Here is a 17038-nt window from a genome sequence, read left to right as displayed (position 1 = left end):
GAATGATACAATTAATAAATGCAGGAATGGTTTTGACCACAAGAGGGACTGAGCAGGAGTAATATTTCGTATATAAACCCTCCTCGGCTGTTTGAATTAGAAAAGATGAGTCACCGATGCTTCAAATATTAAATAATACAGATGTTACCGACTCCAGCTAAACTTAATAAAATGAGACTCTGATAAAAATCAATGTTGGTATGTAGAAGAGATCTGGGAAAGTTCCTCATTGTGAAATAAATTAAATACAGGAAAACTGGTTTGTGTTCTGCTCGATCGTTGAACCTTTGATTTTTATCTCTTTGGCAACGACATCGAATACAAAGTCATTCAGTGTTTTTTAAAGTTAACTTGGATCAGATTAAAAAACGGGGAAAATCCCTGATTTCTCAAGACAAAAGTGATGATCAATGAAATGATTCTGATTTCATCACATCACCACATGTTGCACAATGAGTCGTGTGAACACGTCTGGTTTCATGTGGAGCTGAACCGGAAATAACAAGTTTATCTGATAACTAACAGTGATGATGATAGACGAGTTAATATGAACATGAACAGTCAGGGATCAGGGTTCAGGACGTTTACAGAGAGTGGAAGTCGATGCAGGATAGTGTGTCTGTGTGTTGTGTGTCTGTGTGTTGTGTGTCTGTCTGTGTGAGAGTTGTCTGCTGCTGGTCGCCCTCGGGCCTCAGTCGCAGCCCTGTCACATGAGAACAGATGGTCGATGGCGGCGTGACGTCCTCTATCGACTCTGACTCAGGCTGCTGCTGATGTGCAGTCGCTCAGATTGATTGATTTCTGGGAGAGATTTGTCTGAACATGACAGAACTTCTGTCACCTTTTAGATCAGAAACACACAAAGAGCCGAGGGAGAAGTTCACTCATCAGAGGGAGACGAGGTCGTAAAAGTTTAACAGCTTCAGCGTCAGAGGAGAAGCTGAGGACAGAGTTTCCTCATTGTCCTCGGCTTAGTTTTACTCATTCACTCGTCCTGTGTCTCTCTCTCTCTCTCTCTCTCTCTCTCTCTCTCTCTCTCTCTCTCTCTCAGTCTTGTTCCTGGACGTCCGGCCGATCGATCCCTCGCTCTCAGACAACATGGCGTCCGTCGCCCCCTTCAGCCGCCGGCAGTGGGCGTCCCAGTCGCTGAGGGTCACCGCCAAGGAGATGTCCATCGTCTCCGCCCGGGGAAAAACCAACGCCATCGCAGAGCGCTTCTCCAAGTGAGTCGTCACTTTAATAATTCATCAGCAGCCACTCAGCAGATCAGCCTGTGTTTCCCTCACGTGGCGCCGCACCCACGTTTCTCTTCTTCTCCTCTGATGAGAAACCAGCTCACGACGCTTCCTCTCCACTCGGCTGCTTCTCAGTTTCCTCTTTTCTGTAAATGTGACGATCACACCTTCAACCAGTCGAGTTCAAGTCGTAGTTTCTGCTTCACAGACTTCACTGAGTGGAACTGGGCTGAATCGCACCTTCACATCTCAAGTTACTGCTTTCTGAACTGAGCAGGTGGTGGTTTCCTCTGTAGTTCCTCTGTAGTTCCTCTGTCTGACCACCAGAGGAGCCAGTGCTGCTGTGGATAGTGAACACACATGTTAAAGGTTCAGTGTGTGGAATGTAGAGACACCTAGTGGTGAGGTTTCATGTTGCAGCTGAATACCCTTCACCTCATCTTGTGTGTGTCTGTCTGTGTGTGTGTGTGTGTCTGTGTGTGTGTGTGTGTGTGTGTTTGTGTGTACGTGTACCAGATGCTGCTGATTCTTTCCGTCTGTTGTCTCACTCACTGTCCGTCCCACATGTCCTCAGGTATCAGATGGCAGCAGAGGAGGGAAATGCAGAGAAGAAGGTGAGTGTCAGAATGAAAACACAGATTTACTACTTCACTGAGGAAGTGTTTAGAACTGCATTTGCAGTATTACATGTATTTATACTGCAGTAATCTATTACAAGTCCTGTATTTAATAATATGAGAGCAAGTTTCTCTCTCAAGCAAAATGTCCTGAATGCATCAAAAGTAAGATCAGGCAGAACTGTTTGTTTTTAGGATGTGAAATGACTGGATCTGCAATTTAGTTATTTTCAATTCATCGTTAAATGAAGTTTACAATTAATGAGCCGATTATAAAACTGTGTTAATTGGTTTATAAGTGATGACATCACCTAAAGTTTCACTGACTTTCCAAGTTGTTGATTATTCAGACATCACATGAACAAACTGTTTCACACCCGCTGATCCCAGACTGACTTTATGTTAGACATTAATCTGAACACACACACACACACACACACACACACACACACACACACACACACACTCTCACTCCAGCAGTGCACAGAGAGCTCTGGTGAAAGTACTCGAGGAACAATGGCATCTGCTGTCGTGTGGTAACAAGACTCCTCTGACCCACCTGATCTGTGGGTGTGTGGGGGGGGGCGGCTGGCTAAGACACACCCACCTACCCCAGGTTGTCTCACTACGACTCCTGTAGCAGCACACACACACACACACACACACACACACACACACACACACACTGTTTCTCAGAACTTTACTGGACTTAAAGAAACTTTATAAATAAAAACAAACGTGTATATACATGTTTTTCATAACAGAAAATTCATATCATTGAGTTTATAGCTAAAAAATGTGATAAGTTTTGTGTAGTAATGTATTTTTTGTAGAGGAGGAATGAGAAAGCACTTTTCTTTGGCTCCAGTTTAATAACCTAACGTCTGCTCTCTGGGTCCCGAAGCTTCTTCTCTTTCTCTCCAGCTGCTTCGCTCTCTCACTCTTTCAAGGAAGTTTCTCTCTCTCTGTTTAGGTTTCTCTCTCTCTCTCTCTCTCTTTCTACCTTTCACTCATTTCCTGTGTTTTCGCTCCGTCCCTCTCACTGACGGTGTCTGTTTCTGATTTTCTCCCCCGCCCCTCGTCCCCTGCACTCCCTCTGTTTCCTCCCTCTCTCCGGGGTGTAGGGGGGGGGCTGCTGGCTTCTCTGATCACTTCTCAAGTCTCTCACATCTGGGACGGGTTGTAGCATTTCCAGCCGGTCAGTAGACACACACAGACACACACACAAACACGGTCGCACAACTGGACAGCCGGCTCGCCCTCCTCTTCTCGACTCTCTCTCCTCCGACAGTAAGAATCCTGTGCAGCTGTTTCCAGGTCTGTGGCCGACGAGCGGCTCTTTGTCTTCTGTGCAGTTGTTTCTCTTCAGTCTTTTCCTCTGACTCTGCAGCTGGAGGTTGAGTTGAGTTCTGCTGTTTTTTTACCTTCAGTGGCCTGAGTCATAGTCTGATGAGGAAATGCTGAACCGCTGGAAAGAAGCGGAAACGTCTTGATGTCTCTTTGTATCTGAGGTGTTGGTTTCTCACGACTCTGTTTGAATCCTCCTTCATCTAAACTCTCATGAGTCTGACTGCTTAACTCAACTTCTGTAGTTTAACTCCTCTTCAAATACTTTAATCCATGCGACGGCTCTTTGAACATCTTTTGGATTTAATCAATTCTTCATTTCTTTGTCTGTTTTTTAGTTACCTGATCGATTTTAGTTTGTTGTGTGAAATAAACTAGACTAAATACTTTTGTTGTTGTGTTAAATGGATAAGTCATTTGACTTTTTAGGATAATTTAAAGTTTGAAGTTTTTTTTCATAGTCCAGATGAAACTTGAGAATTTTGCTGCTTTTCTCTTTTTATATTTGAATTCCCAGTAAAACCGAACCAGCACTTTGATGACATCACCTTGATGTTTAAGATTATTTTAACAATGAATTAAAATGAGTAATTAACAAAGTGACAATAGTTGAGACCTTAAATCAGAAGATGGTTCTTTTGCATCGGCTGATCTACAGTCGGTGTCTGGACAGTTGCACAGTTTGTGTTTCTGCACATTTAATTATAAGAAACTGCACCAAAGGCTCAGTTTAAGTTTGAATCTAGTTAAACGTTTGAAACGTCCTCAGGTGAGTTTGTGGAACGACCTGATACTTGATCCTTTTCCAGAGGAACAATGAGCTTGAAGCTGAGACACAAATAATCAGATGTAGAATCCCAGCCTGAGGATCTGTGAGTAACAGCTGCTTCTTCTCCGCAGGCTGCAGCTCCTCTGCCCTCAGCGCTACGCAGCGGGAGTCTGAGTGTTTTAAAGAAACGCTGGGAGCAGCAGCAGCAGCAGCCGACCTGTCACAGAACCCAAAGTCAGGAGGCCACGCCCTGCGGCCCCCCCGACCCTCAGACCCCCATCAGCCAATCCACGGGCCCCAAACCCTCACCTGGGAGCCGCTCGGACACCTGGAGGAGCTCCACCGTCCCACAGGACCCGGAGCCTGAGACCAGTGAGGAGCAGCAGGACCCGAGGAACCCGAGGAACCCGAGGAACCCGAGGAACCCGAGGAACCCGAGGAACATGGAGGAGCCGACGAGCAGAAGCACCGAGGAGCCGGAGGCCGACGTGTCTGAGAAGCCGAGCGTCCCACTCAACAGCCTGAAGAGGATGTTCGAGACGGGAGAGAAGCCGAGAGACGAGGTGAGTCCGTCCGTCTTCACCTGATCTCCATGAAGACTCACAGGGGACGAGAGTAACTGAGTACATTCACTCAAGTACTTTAGTTGAGTACATGTTTGAGGTCCCTTACTCCACCACAATCCAGAGGGAACTTAGTTTAATTTACTAATATAATTATGATGCGTTACATTGATAATCAAGTTACACAATATACTGCACTCTAAAGAAGAATGAGGTCATCTAGTACTTTTAATATTTAAAGTTGATTTTGCAGATAATATCTTTATACAAATGTTTAACAAACATCTGGAATCAAAGTGTTTCAAACCTTCAAGGAGGATTTATTTATTAGACTGAATCAGTTTTGACTGAACCCAGCAATCTGCACACTCGTTCTGCACCAGTAGATTGGCTCGGGTTGTTGTGCGTTTGTCTTTTTGTCGTCATGTGCGTGTTTCTGCTGCCGTGACCGTTGTGAGTCTTCAGTTCCATCGACAACTAAACGGCTTCGTGAATCGTTTAGTTTGAGAGGAAAAGAAAAGAAGACGTCTGCTTGTTCTCAAAGAATCAGAACTGTCATGCTTCAGTCACATGGTGCAGCCTCACTATCCTTCATCTCATCTCACCACAACACACACACACTCACACACACTCACACACACACAGACACACACACTCAGCTGACTTGCATCTCCCCTCAGTGAGCGGCTGGGCTTCACGCTCCCCGGGGCAGCTGATTGTTTGTGCAGCAGGAGGTGGAGGCCTTTTAACGTCCGCTCATGAATTTCCCTTGGGGGCGTGTCCGATGTGAAGTGCTGGCGCTCGAGGTGTGACTCGTTAACAACGACCACGCTGTGCTTCCTGCACACAGAGACGCCATTTACCACCGAGGGAACATTACGAGTCATTATGAAGCTTTAAACAGCTCCGAACACTGATGATGTGGAACTGACCCGGAATCTGCTCCTAATCCGTTCACTGCTCATGTTCTGCTCTTTCTTGTGACTTGTGCAATAACACTGTTAGAGTTTATAGAGTCGAACTTAGAGTAAGGAACTCACAGGAAGACTCCTCTGCTGCCTTTTCAAAATAAAACCATCTCTGTCCACACAAGCGTTTAGGCTCAGAATCAGTTTTAATCTTGTCTCCTCCACATTTACACAGTTGTATAGATGTAACGCACAGACATTAACTGACCCACAACCGGGTCAGTGACTCATGTCGTTGATTCTCTGTGATGAGTTCTACTCTGAGGCCGGGGGGTTTTCTTCATGGAGGAGGTCATGTGATACGACTCTGACGAATCAGTGAAAGCTACGAAAAGACCAAATCAGCCAGAGGTCGTGAGTCATCGTTTCCAAACATCTCAGTTTCGGCTCTGGAATTTTTAAAACTGAAGCTGGAACCAACTTCTCTGTTCCATCGATTCTAAATCTCCAGAGTCGTGTGAAGCAGTTGATGAGTTTAAAAGCAGAAACTTGTTTTTACACATGAACTTTGGAGGATGTCAGCAGAGTGGGGTTCTGTCTTTCTGCTGAGTTTTCCTCTGGAGATTCTTCATTCACATCATCACAGAACGTGGAGCCGGGTGGAGACGCAGGATGACTCCACCCGGCTGCAGAGATCACGTGTTTCTGTTTAAATCAAATCAACCCTGGTGTCGACTGATCTCACCACAAACTCTCTTGACCTCGGTCAGCGTGTGTGACTCTGCTTCTTCATCCCGAGATATATGTTTTCTTTTCGCATTTTTGCGTCTGTCCCCTGATGTCATCACCACCCCCCCACCCCCCCCATTTCCATCTCTTGCTGTGTTCCCTCCCTCAGCTCCTCTGGTTCTGCAGACGTTCCACCAGGAACCTGCAGGAAACACTCGGTTCTGTTGTGTCCTGCAGCTTCTCTCTGCAGCTCCTGCAGGTCTGAGCCTGTTTCATAAAGATCCTCGTCCTCAGCAGCAGTTCACACAGAAGACGAACCCGGCGTCGGCTGCTCAGATTCTCCTCGTCAGCAGGAAGAGTTCAGTTCATGAGATTTATTGAGAAGAAGAGAAACTGAGATCATCCTTTCACCCTCAGATGGTTTTTGTTCAGATTCCACGAGTCGACGCCGGATCGGCTCCTGGCAGAGGAACGTGCTGGAGACATTAGAAAGTGGATTTTCCAGCACTGAGTTTCTAATGTGAGCGTTTGAACACTGGGATCAAACGGCCTCTGGGAGTTTGGGGGATTTCTTCTCATGACTCGTTGAATCGTTTTCTCACTGAAGGAAGAATTGTTTGAAACAGTAAAATCAGATCTGACTCACGAGGCTCCAGAGCTGCACAGGATGATGTCATGGTTCAGGCTCATGACTGCAGACAGCTGATCTGACCGTCTCCCTCCCGAGGGCCCCCCCGCCGCCCCCCCCTCATAAATCATCCCTGTGCACCCCCCTCCTCCTCCTCCTCCTCCTCCCACACACGGTCACATACCTCCACCTCGGCTCTGGCCTTGTTCTTCAGTCTTCACTTCACTTTGTTCCAGTGAAACATTTAAACGACTTTTCCTACAGACGTCAAAACCAGGAAGAATATCTCCAACACATTTAGTTTGTGAAGACGATATTAATCTACACAAATCACACAATCTGAAACATAAATATTAGTTGAATCATTGAATTAGGTTTTATAGGAAAGAAAATGTCTGACAGAGATGAAGGAGCAGAAATGAGTTGTCAGTAATAATACTTCAGGTGAACGTTACTTTCATAGTTTTCTACAAGCGTCTAAACCAGGAAGAATATTTCAAACAGATTTAGTTTGTAAAGATGAAATTAATCTACACAAATCACACAATCTGTCTCGTGGGGATTAACAAAGATGCAACATCGTCTGTTCTCAACTCACAAGAAGACGAAGAAGGAAAGATGATACAAAGAAAAACCTCCGAGTCGTGAGGATTCATCTCCGAGGAGAGAGAGAAGAGAAACAGAGAGAAACCACAGAATTATGATATTTACACTTTAACATTTAACATTGAAAAGAAAAGACTGAAACGTAAATATTAGTTGAATCAATGTTTAAATGTTTTATAGATAAGAAAATGTCTGACAGAGATGAAGAAGCAGTAGTTAGATAGTTGATCTATTAGCAGAAGTTTGACTGATTTACTGAACAACTGACTCAAGATCCAAACTTTTCAAAATAAAAGCTCCGCAGTTCAGCTGGACACGCGTCACAAAAATAACCTCGTGCTTTTACTTTGAAGAACCATATAAATTAGAAACATATTGAACTGCCTCATGAAGACACACCCCCAAGCTGCTATGGAGATTATGCCACGCCCACTCTGACGGGAAATCCTGCATCACCAGACACAATGAAATTAATGGGACCCCCCCCCCCCCCACACACACACACACACACACACACAGCTCAGCCCCTCCTCTGCCCCCCCTCTTACAGCACCAGCTGCTCCACCACCCACTGTCCCTAATGACTCCACCCCCCCCATGCCTGCCGCTGATTTAACTCACCCATCTGTAACACCCCCCCCTTGCTGTCCCCACCTTCATTCAGCCACACCCCCCTTTGAACAGCCTGAACCCCTCTCCAGAGCCCCTGGTCCCCCCCCCCCCGGTCCTGACTCAGACCCTCTCAGTCTGAGTCTCTCTCTCCTCTTTCTCTCTCGTCTCCTCTGCTTCTCTGCTTCTCTTCTTCTCTTCTTCTCGTTCTCTGGCTTTAACTTCACGAGAGGTAACTATGACGATTTCATTCATCATGTTTGACTTCCTGTCTCATCAGCTGGACGACGACTCAGCTGCAAAGAGTCAGAAATGAGAAACCGCTTCACAAAGAACTTTATCATTTTATACTGATGAACCGAGTCGCTCCAGTTTATCAGTTTAATATTTCTAATAACTCTGTAGATGGTTCGTCTTCTGTCTTTGTTTTGGGGGGGGTATGGTCTTTGTGTTTGTGTGTGTGGGTGGGGTGTGTGTGTGTGGGTGGGTGTGTGTGTGTGTGGGTGGGTGGGTGGGTGAAGTCAATCTGTGCGTCTGAGCTCTAACAGAATCAGGATTAGCAGCAGATTCTTTGTCTCGTGCCGATGATCCGACGTCCTGAGACGGTTTGTTTACATCCCACTGACCGCTCTATCCCTCTGCCCCCCCCACGCCATCCACATGCATGCAAACCAGTCTCAGACACCCCCCACCCCTCCACCCACCTACCTAATCCACCCTCAGGGACAGATCCCTTATTATAATGACTGTTCTCTTTGTTGTGATTGGGTCTGTTCTCTTCAGAATCCGGCTCCGTCCACACGTCTCTGTTTTCATTTGAAAACACATGAACTCAGTTCCAGAGAAGCTGAGTTCATCTGTTTTCAAACTAAACTAAAGAAAAAAAAAACAAATGTACATTTTTAAGTCCCCAGATGCAACTGCAGAACCTTGGGGTGCTGTTTCTTTTTAAACCAAACATTACTGTCTCCATCGTTCCAGTTTGAAGTTTATCAACTGGTCCCGGTTCAGTGTGGACCAGCAGACACTGGGATGCTGGGAAACGATGACTCAGCTGTTTGCTGATTGGTCTTTAAGGTCACTGACGGGTCTTCGGGTTTGTCAGTGAATGTAAACTCGGAGCAGATGCATGTACTTGTACTTATACATGTGTGTATATGACTCATGTACTGAGGTTCCTCTTCAGCAAACTTCTGATTTAAAGCTTGAAAGGTGATTTGTCTTTTTGTCCTCATGAAGGTTCCTGATGTTGTTGAGTCAAGTGTCAGATTGTTGGACTCTTCTCTGCTTGTGGTGAAAGTGAAAGTTACACATGTTTACTTTAGAAGGAGATAACAAAGCGGGGGGGCAGTTTATCATCATGGTACTGTTTCTTGGAAACTTGCGATGAACAGAAAAGAGAAATAGCTGAACTCTGAGTCACGGATGAGCAGGAACTTGTCTGAACGTTGTGTAACAGCTGCTGTGTGTTTGTGTTGTGAAATCTTCCTTCACCTGTTGACGCCTGCGTGGGGGGGGCGGGCGGGGGGGGCAGCGGCCTCCACCTGGTACCGAACCTGAAGCAGAGACCAGAGGACGTCTTTCTGTTTTCAGATGCGTCTTCTCGTAGATTTGAGTCTTTAATCGTGTTCTCACCGACTGGAGAACGAGCAGAAGCGTCGGGTGTGTAACGGTGGAACGACGGTTGTGTAACGGTGGAACAACGGGTGTGTGGGACGCAGGCATCGACCTGCCGGCGTGGGCGTGACGGCTCCGGGAGAGTTCAGACTTGTCAGCAGATGAACCGACGATAACACAAACACGAGATAATTTCAAATCCTGCAGCTCTGAACACGATCCGGCGTCAGATTCCAAACTCTCCTCCTCCGGGTTGTTGATGTGGATTCATGTGAAAAGAGGCTGGGGGGGGGCGTGTGTCTCTGATCTGATCTGGGATCTGCACCTGGGCTCGTTGACCTTTTGTTAAAGCCACTGCATCATTTTCATTTCTCAGGAAATCGTCTGTTAGATTCCTCTCATGGTCTCAGGTTCCATCTCCACTTATTACTCAGTTTAAAATCCTCACTGTGACATCACTGCTCCATCAGGCTCCTCCCTGTCCTGCACAGACTTGTGATGTCATCACTACGACTTTTAAAGTTTGCTGATTCTGTGGAATCTTTCAAAAACCAGTGTAAAAATTCATTTGAAGTTCTGGTCAAATGATTTATTAACGTCTAATATTCAGTTTTTAGCTCAGTTTTTGGTCTCCACCGACTTCTGAGGGAAATCTCTGACTCTACGGCTGTGTGTGTTTGTTTGTGTGTGTGTTTGTCTCTCTGTGCTGATCCCTAAGTCGTCTTCTGTTGTGCTGACATCAGCCTTCAAATCAGAACGATCTGAACAGACTTGTAGATGTTTCTGTGGATTCATCACCTTGAGCTTCTTAACAAGTTGAAACTGTTTAAACAGGAATTCATCTGATTCGTGTTCAGACTTTTCACTGTTTGTCTTTTTAGACTCGTGTCTGTGTGAAAAGTTCAATACAAACAAACTTTAGTTTCTGTCTTTTTTATTATAATATCAGTTAAAACCATCATACATGTTCAAAACAGACATTTTAGGAATCATCTAGTTCACGTCTTCTGTTATCCGAGGCCTTGTGTTTTCTTTTTGGTTCTTTGCTTCTTGTTGATCAGAAACTGAATCTCGTCTGAAACCAGAAAACGATCGTGATTAAATTATGTTTTCATAGTAAATTAATAGAATTTATTTACTATAAAAACAACAACAGTGACGTGATCTGTTTGTTTTGTGGCCGACGGTGAACAGACGGAGTGAGTGTCTCAGACTCCGTCTCCTGAGCCCATAAGGGGATTAGAGTGGTTTGGACTGGACACACACACACACACAGACACACACACACACGGACACACACACACAGACACACACACACACCCCCACTCGTCTTGTTCATCCATCTGCACTTCGATCATGCCGATGGACACGAGTGCTTCTCATCTGTTTGCTCCACTGACTGAAACATGTGAGTGTCTGTGTTGTGTTTAAAAACGGCCTCACATGACACACAAAGCTGTTGTTCACTTTGACTTGTGTGTCGTCTTTGCTGACCTTGTTGTTGTTGTTGTTTCAGGAGTCCGGAGAACAGACGGGTGATAACATGGAGCAGATACTAGGAGGTACAGTGACGTGTTTATGTTTCATCACATGTTACAGATCTGGAGGATATAAATATATTTCAACACAACCATCCTTCAAAATGTTCTTCTGTTTCAAACCCTCTCTGATCAATGTGTTATATATTTTAAACTCTGACTCCACATAGTTCCACTGAGCGTTTTAGCATCTTTAATATAATATAATTGTTGAGTTGTGTCGGATCTGGATCCTGCTGCTCTTGATATGTTCGTTGTAAGATTTTAAGTTATAACTTAAACTTGCTTTAAGGGATTCCTTTTGGCCACTGGGAGGCAGCACAACAAACTAAACACAACACTCACATATTATCACCTTAAACAATAATGTTTATTTCGTTGTGTTCCAGGTCACATGACGTATTTAAGTCCTTTTAGCTCAGTTTGTCTAAGTCCGACTCGTTAGCTGCGAAACAAAACTTGAAAAACTTCCTGAAGACATAAACTGTTTCCTCATCGAGATCCTGAGATCAAGGTTTACTTCCTCTGACTCTTCAGCTTCACTTGGTTTGACCTGTGTGTGTGTGTCTGTGTGTGTCTGTGTGTGTCTGTGTGTAGTCGGAGCAGATGGAAGTCTGGCGGACTCCACTCCTCTCCGGGACCGGATGGCTCTCTACCAGGCTGCCGTCTCCAAACAGGACGTGAGTCACTTTCTCATCTCATGTTATCCTGACGGCAGGAAGTGAAGTGGGGGTGTAAAGCTCGGACTGGGATCGGACTGGGAGTGTTGGGGGGGGTCACGGTCTTAAACCCAGAGGTCAGCTGGGTGCCTCCAGACTCACCTGCAGGGGGGGGGAACTGACGAGGACTCAAGTTTAGAAAGTCGAGTTTGTTCACGTCAACCGGACATTCAGGCGTCGGTTTGAGAACCACATATATATATCTATATATATACACATACACTTCAGTTCCTTTTACAAGAAATGTGTATATATATATATTTCTTGTGAGAATAACGAGTCTGTAGTGGTGTGTGTGTGTGTATATATATAAATATATAACCCTATTCACACAGCCGCTGTTTGACTTTGAGGTTTCACTCCGAGTGTGAAGCAACAGAAAAGAGAATAGAAAGTTACAATCTGGAGACATGAGGACATTGAATCTCTTCTCTCTGACGACAGTGTTGATAAGAGACTTGTTTTCCGTCCCTGACTCAGCAGATTGTTTCAGAGTCTGTAGAAATCTGTCCTCTTTGGTTTTCAGCCACTGGATCAGACAGAAGAGGACATTAACAGTTCTGAGACGCAGGTTGGACAGAGAACGTGTGTCCAGAGTGATCAGTAGAATCTTTAAATCTATTCTAAACCCATGTGAAGAGGCTGAACTCTGATCTCCTGACAGTTCACAGTCTGGCAGCTGAGTTCTGAACAGTCTGTAGTCGCTCAATAGATGTTTAATTCAGCTGCAGTAATCCAGACAGGATGAGATGAAGCTGTTTGAGATGTTCTTGGACTGAAGGTCTGGATCTGATTTGAAGTTCAAGGTGACCGCTTCGTGCTTTCGTCAAATCCAATCAGCAGAACTCTCTGTGCAGCCAAGTGGAGCTCACGTGAGAGCCGAGGCCACAGGAAGCTCGGGTCGGGTTAGAGTCCGAACGAGGTCGTGAACCAGGAGCGTTGAAACATCTTTGTCTCTTCTTGTCTCTGTCTGTCCCTCAGAGCGATCAGCTGGACGGGTTCTGTGGGAAGCAGAAGGAGAACGTCCCTCCGTGCTCTCTGGACCTGGTGAGGAGACCAATCCTGCTCAGATGATTTCAAACGATCATAAATAACTTCATGCATGTGAAGTCGTGTCGAGAACAGATCCACAGGATGAATGTTTCCTTCTCTTCTCCTGTTGCAGAGTCCAGAGGCCGAAGCAAACGGGAGAAAAGCTTTAACTGCAGAAAGCAACGGTGATTCACTTCATAACTTCAATCAGACTCAGAATTATTTTTATTGCCACGTATATTTGCATATATTGGAAATTGCCATGGTGTGGTTGGTGCACTGTGCTTAAAACAAAACAACAATATATACAAGAGCTCGTCAGAAACCTTTATCCACACGTTTATATTTTAAAATAGTAAAAATTATAATTATTTTAGAAGAGCAGGAATCACATTTATTTCTTTATCTTTATTTCCTTTATCCCAGGATTTACTCTCTCTCTATTCTACTGTTATTAATCATGAGGACAGCACCCTCTTGTGTCCAGAACATGTCGGTGCCTCCTCTCATCCTGCTCTCTGACTCCTCAGGTTCTGGTCCCGGCACCCCGGTGTCGTCCAATCAGAAGGACTCGTCTCAGACCAAGACTCCCAGAGTAAGTTTCCTCCTTCGTCTCCAGTGAGAAGAACCGAGTCTCAGCTTCAACTGTCACACTCTTCTCTTCTCATTATTATAAACCAACCCACTGTCCATCCCTTTACTGGCTATACTGGCCCCATGCACAGACTTTACCACTACATATTCTTATATATTTATATATATATATATTTTATTGTACTTTCCACTCCAGCAGCACAAGAACACTTCCCTACTGGACACTGACACAATCACATCATTGCATTCCATTCCTGTATCTGTAAATATGTTCTCCGTATGTGATTTATGTCAGTGAGGTGTTTAAGTGTTTAAGCTACTGGATGATCCAAATTTCTCTCGGGATTAATAAAGTATCTATCTATCTATCTATCTATCTATCTATCTATCTATCTATCTATCTATCTATCTATCTATCTATCTATCTATCTATCTATCTATCTATCTATCTATCTATCTATCTATCTATCTATCTATCTATCTATCTATCTATCTATCTATCTATCTATCTATCTATCTATCTATCTATCTATCTATCTATCTATCTATCTATCTATCTATCTATCTATCTATCTATCTATCTATCTATCTATCTATCTATCTATCTATCTATCTATCTATCTATCTATCTATCTATCTATCTATCTATCTATCTATCTATCTATCTATCTATCTATCTATCTATCTATCTATCTATCTATCTATCTATCTATCTATCTATCTATCTATCTATCTATCTATCTATCTATCTATCTATCTATCTATCTATCTATCTATCTATCTATCTATCTATCTATCACGCTGAAGTGAGATCAGATCAAAAGACTCTGAAGTTATTAAAAACCAGAGTTTATCTCCAAGATTCAGCAGGAAACTTTAGATTATGAAGGATTCTAAAGAGTTTAATCTTCACGTTGGAGTCGGTGACAGATTTTGTTTGGTGTGCAGAACTTCCGGCTGCCGGTGAGAGAGACGTGTGTTTCCTGTGAGAAGACGGTGTATCCTCTGGAGAGGCTGGTGGCCAATCAGCACGTCTACCACAGCTCCTGCTTCCGCTGCTCGCACTGCAACACCAAGCTCAGGTGAGGAGGAGGAGGAGCCTAACACAGCTCTCCACCAATCAATGCTCTGATTCACTCATTTAGAGTCGTTTCAAACTGATGTTATTATCAGAACACTACAGTGGAACCCTCGGGAGGTTTCCTGGACGCTTCACTAACTCCTCCTCCTTCTCCTCTCAGCCTGTTGAACTACGCCTCGCTGCACAACAGCGTTTACTGCAAGCCGCACTTCTGCCAGCTGTTCAAGGCGAAGGGAAACTACGACGAGGGCTTCGGCCACCGGCCTCACAAGGAGCTGTGGGAGAGCAAGGGCGACGCCGGCGAGACTCCGCCCCCGAGCAGCCTGAAGACCCCGAGCTCCGCCCCCCCGGAGCTGGAGAGCCCCAGCGTGGAGGACTCGCCCCTGGCCAAGGTCAACGTGCTGATGGCCACGATGGAGGCTCTGGGTCAGGGGTCAGCGGAGAAGGCCGACCGGCCCAGCGAGGGGCGTCGACTCAAGATCTCCTGGCCGCCACGCACAGAGCCGGGGGAGGGCGGAGCCACCACGGAGGTGGGGTCTGCTGGTAAACCAATCAGAGCCAAGTGGCCACCGGAGGACGACTCCCCCTCCTCACCCACGGAGGAGGCCAGGGAGACGGCCAGCCTGCGCCAGAGCTCCTCCCTGAAGGAGCGCAGCCTGGCCTACACGCTGGCGACCAGCCCCGAGTCCAGGAGGCAGAGTTCACCCCCCCCACCGGAGGGGCTCAGCCCGGACCCCCCCGCCATGGAGCTGTCGTCCCACAGCCAGACGCCCACCGAAGACAACTGCGTGGACATCCACACCAGCTCAGGGGAGGAGGAGCAGGGGGAGGAGCCTCATGTGGTCCAGGAGGAGGAAGAGGAGGAGGCTCTGGGAGGACGAGCTGAGCAGCAGCAGGAGGAAGAGGAGCTGGATAAGATGGAGGATGAGGAGGAAGATGGAGGCGTGTTGGAGGAGATGCTGACGGAGCAGATCTCCTCTCCCGAGGTGGGGGTGGAGGAGGAGGTGGAGGTCAGCAGGTCGTCTCAGGACGTGGGATTCTGGGACAGCGAGGAGGTGGAGGATAAAGAGGAGGAGCTTACGGTGGAGGAGATGATCAAACGTAACCGTTTCTACGAGGAGGAGGAAGAGGAGGAAGAGGAGGATGTGTGAGGCCAACACGTCGACTTCCAGGACTTTTTCTTCCTCTTCTTCCTCTTCTCTCATCTTCCTCTTCCTCTTCTCGCTGCAGTTTCCAATCTCTTCCTTCTTCTGTATTTGTGCCTCTTTAAACATTTCAACTCATAGTTTTTACTGTTGCTTCGGCATGATTAGTTTTTTAAGTGAAATATTTAAAACTACATGTTAGGAATATTTTTAGAACAGAAAAAGTTGTGACACATTGAATACGCATTTTAACTTTGTGTACTGTTGTAATGATGATTTCTTGGGATGCCTCTGGATCCGAACACCAGCTTCGTGCTCTTATTCAACGAGAAGTGGGAAACTCACTCGTCTCTTAGGAGCAAAGTTTCAGGTGAAACTCTGAAGCTGCTCAGCCCGAAAAAGAAAAAAACATTTCCTGTTTTTATTAAATAAATCTGTCACTTTCTTTTTGTTTTGCATTGGAATCACGATCTTTTTAAAATCAGGGACCAAATATCCTAAACTTCTACTGTTCAAATAAATTGTTATTTACTAAACATGTTGAGTTTGTGCAGGTTCTTCTTAACGAGTGTTTGTGTTTTTACGATTTCCACGTCTTGGTTTGTAGTTTAATTCCGTCTCGAGCTGATTTGATTCGTCCATATTTTGTTGCCTTCGGTTTCCAGAGCAACGTTTTAAAAGCTTTCACAATACCTGGAATTTGTGAAAGCTTTTATTTGTTTTTTTATTCCATCAGAAAGAAGCTTGAGGCGTCACTCATCACTCATGTGGTGATTATAAATGTAAAGAAAAGCTAAATTTGGGATTAAAAACTTAATACAAAATATGACAAATGCACAATGAGAAACACAAAGAATTTGAATTTCATAAATGATGATAAACATAAGGTCATAGTTTTACTTTGAGATTCTTAAAGTCTTTAAATATGTGAAATCTGGTGCAACTTGACTGAGTCTAATGGACAAAGAGTTTCAAAATAAACTTAATTACTGAGAATAGAAGACAATAACTGGTTTTAAATTAAAACCTCTATAAAATATAAACCAGATTCATGAATCAACCTTTTTAAATGGATTGAGAGTTAGAAATAAGTGGACACAGAGTTGTTACTTCAATGAACCTTTATTGATGATCAAACATGTACTGAACAAGGCCGTTATAGTGCAATGTCAACAAGGCCAGAGATTACTATCATTATTATTATTACAGGACTGAAGAAGTAAAGAGATGCTACAAAGATCTTTAACCAGATTTCGCTCTAATTTGGTTTAAATGTCATTTCTTTTGTAAACTGAGATTCT

At 44.9% G+C, this 17038-nt stretch overlaps 1 protein-coding gene across 1 annotated transcript; it reads left to right on the top strand.

Annotated features, from left to right (window-relative positions):
• The first annotated feature begins 1098 nt into the window (after positions 1 to 1098).
• On the top strand, positions 1099 to 16273 carry lima1a (LIM domain and actin binding 1a). Its single transcript, XM_061074090.1, has 11 exons — positions 1099 to 1223; positions 1810 to 1849; positions 3059 to 3169; positions 4100 to 4531; positions 11145 to 11190; positions 11764 to 11846; positions 12867 to 12932; positions 13051 to 13102; positions 13448 to 13512; positions 14460 to 14593; positions 14753 to 16273. The coding sequence occupies exons 1-11, from the start codon at positions 1099 to 1101 to the stop codon at positions 15741 to 15743; spliced, it is 2145 nt and encodes a 714-aa protein (XP_060930073.1). The 3' UTR covers positions 15744 to 16273.
• The last annotated feature ends 765 nt before the right edge of the window (positions 16274 to 17038 follow it).

Source organism: Limanda limanda, chromosome 7, assembly GCF_963576545.1.
Source record: "Limanda limanda chromosome 7, fLimLim1.1, whole genome shotgun sequence".
Lineage (NCBI taxonomy): Eukaryota > Metazoa > Chordata > Actinopteri > Pleuronectiformes > Pleuronectidae > Limanda > Limanda limanda.
This window is presented reverse-complemented; position numbering and strand designations above follow the sequence as displayed.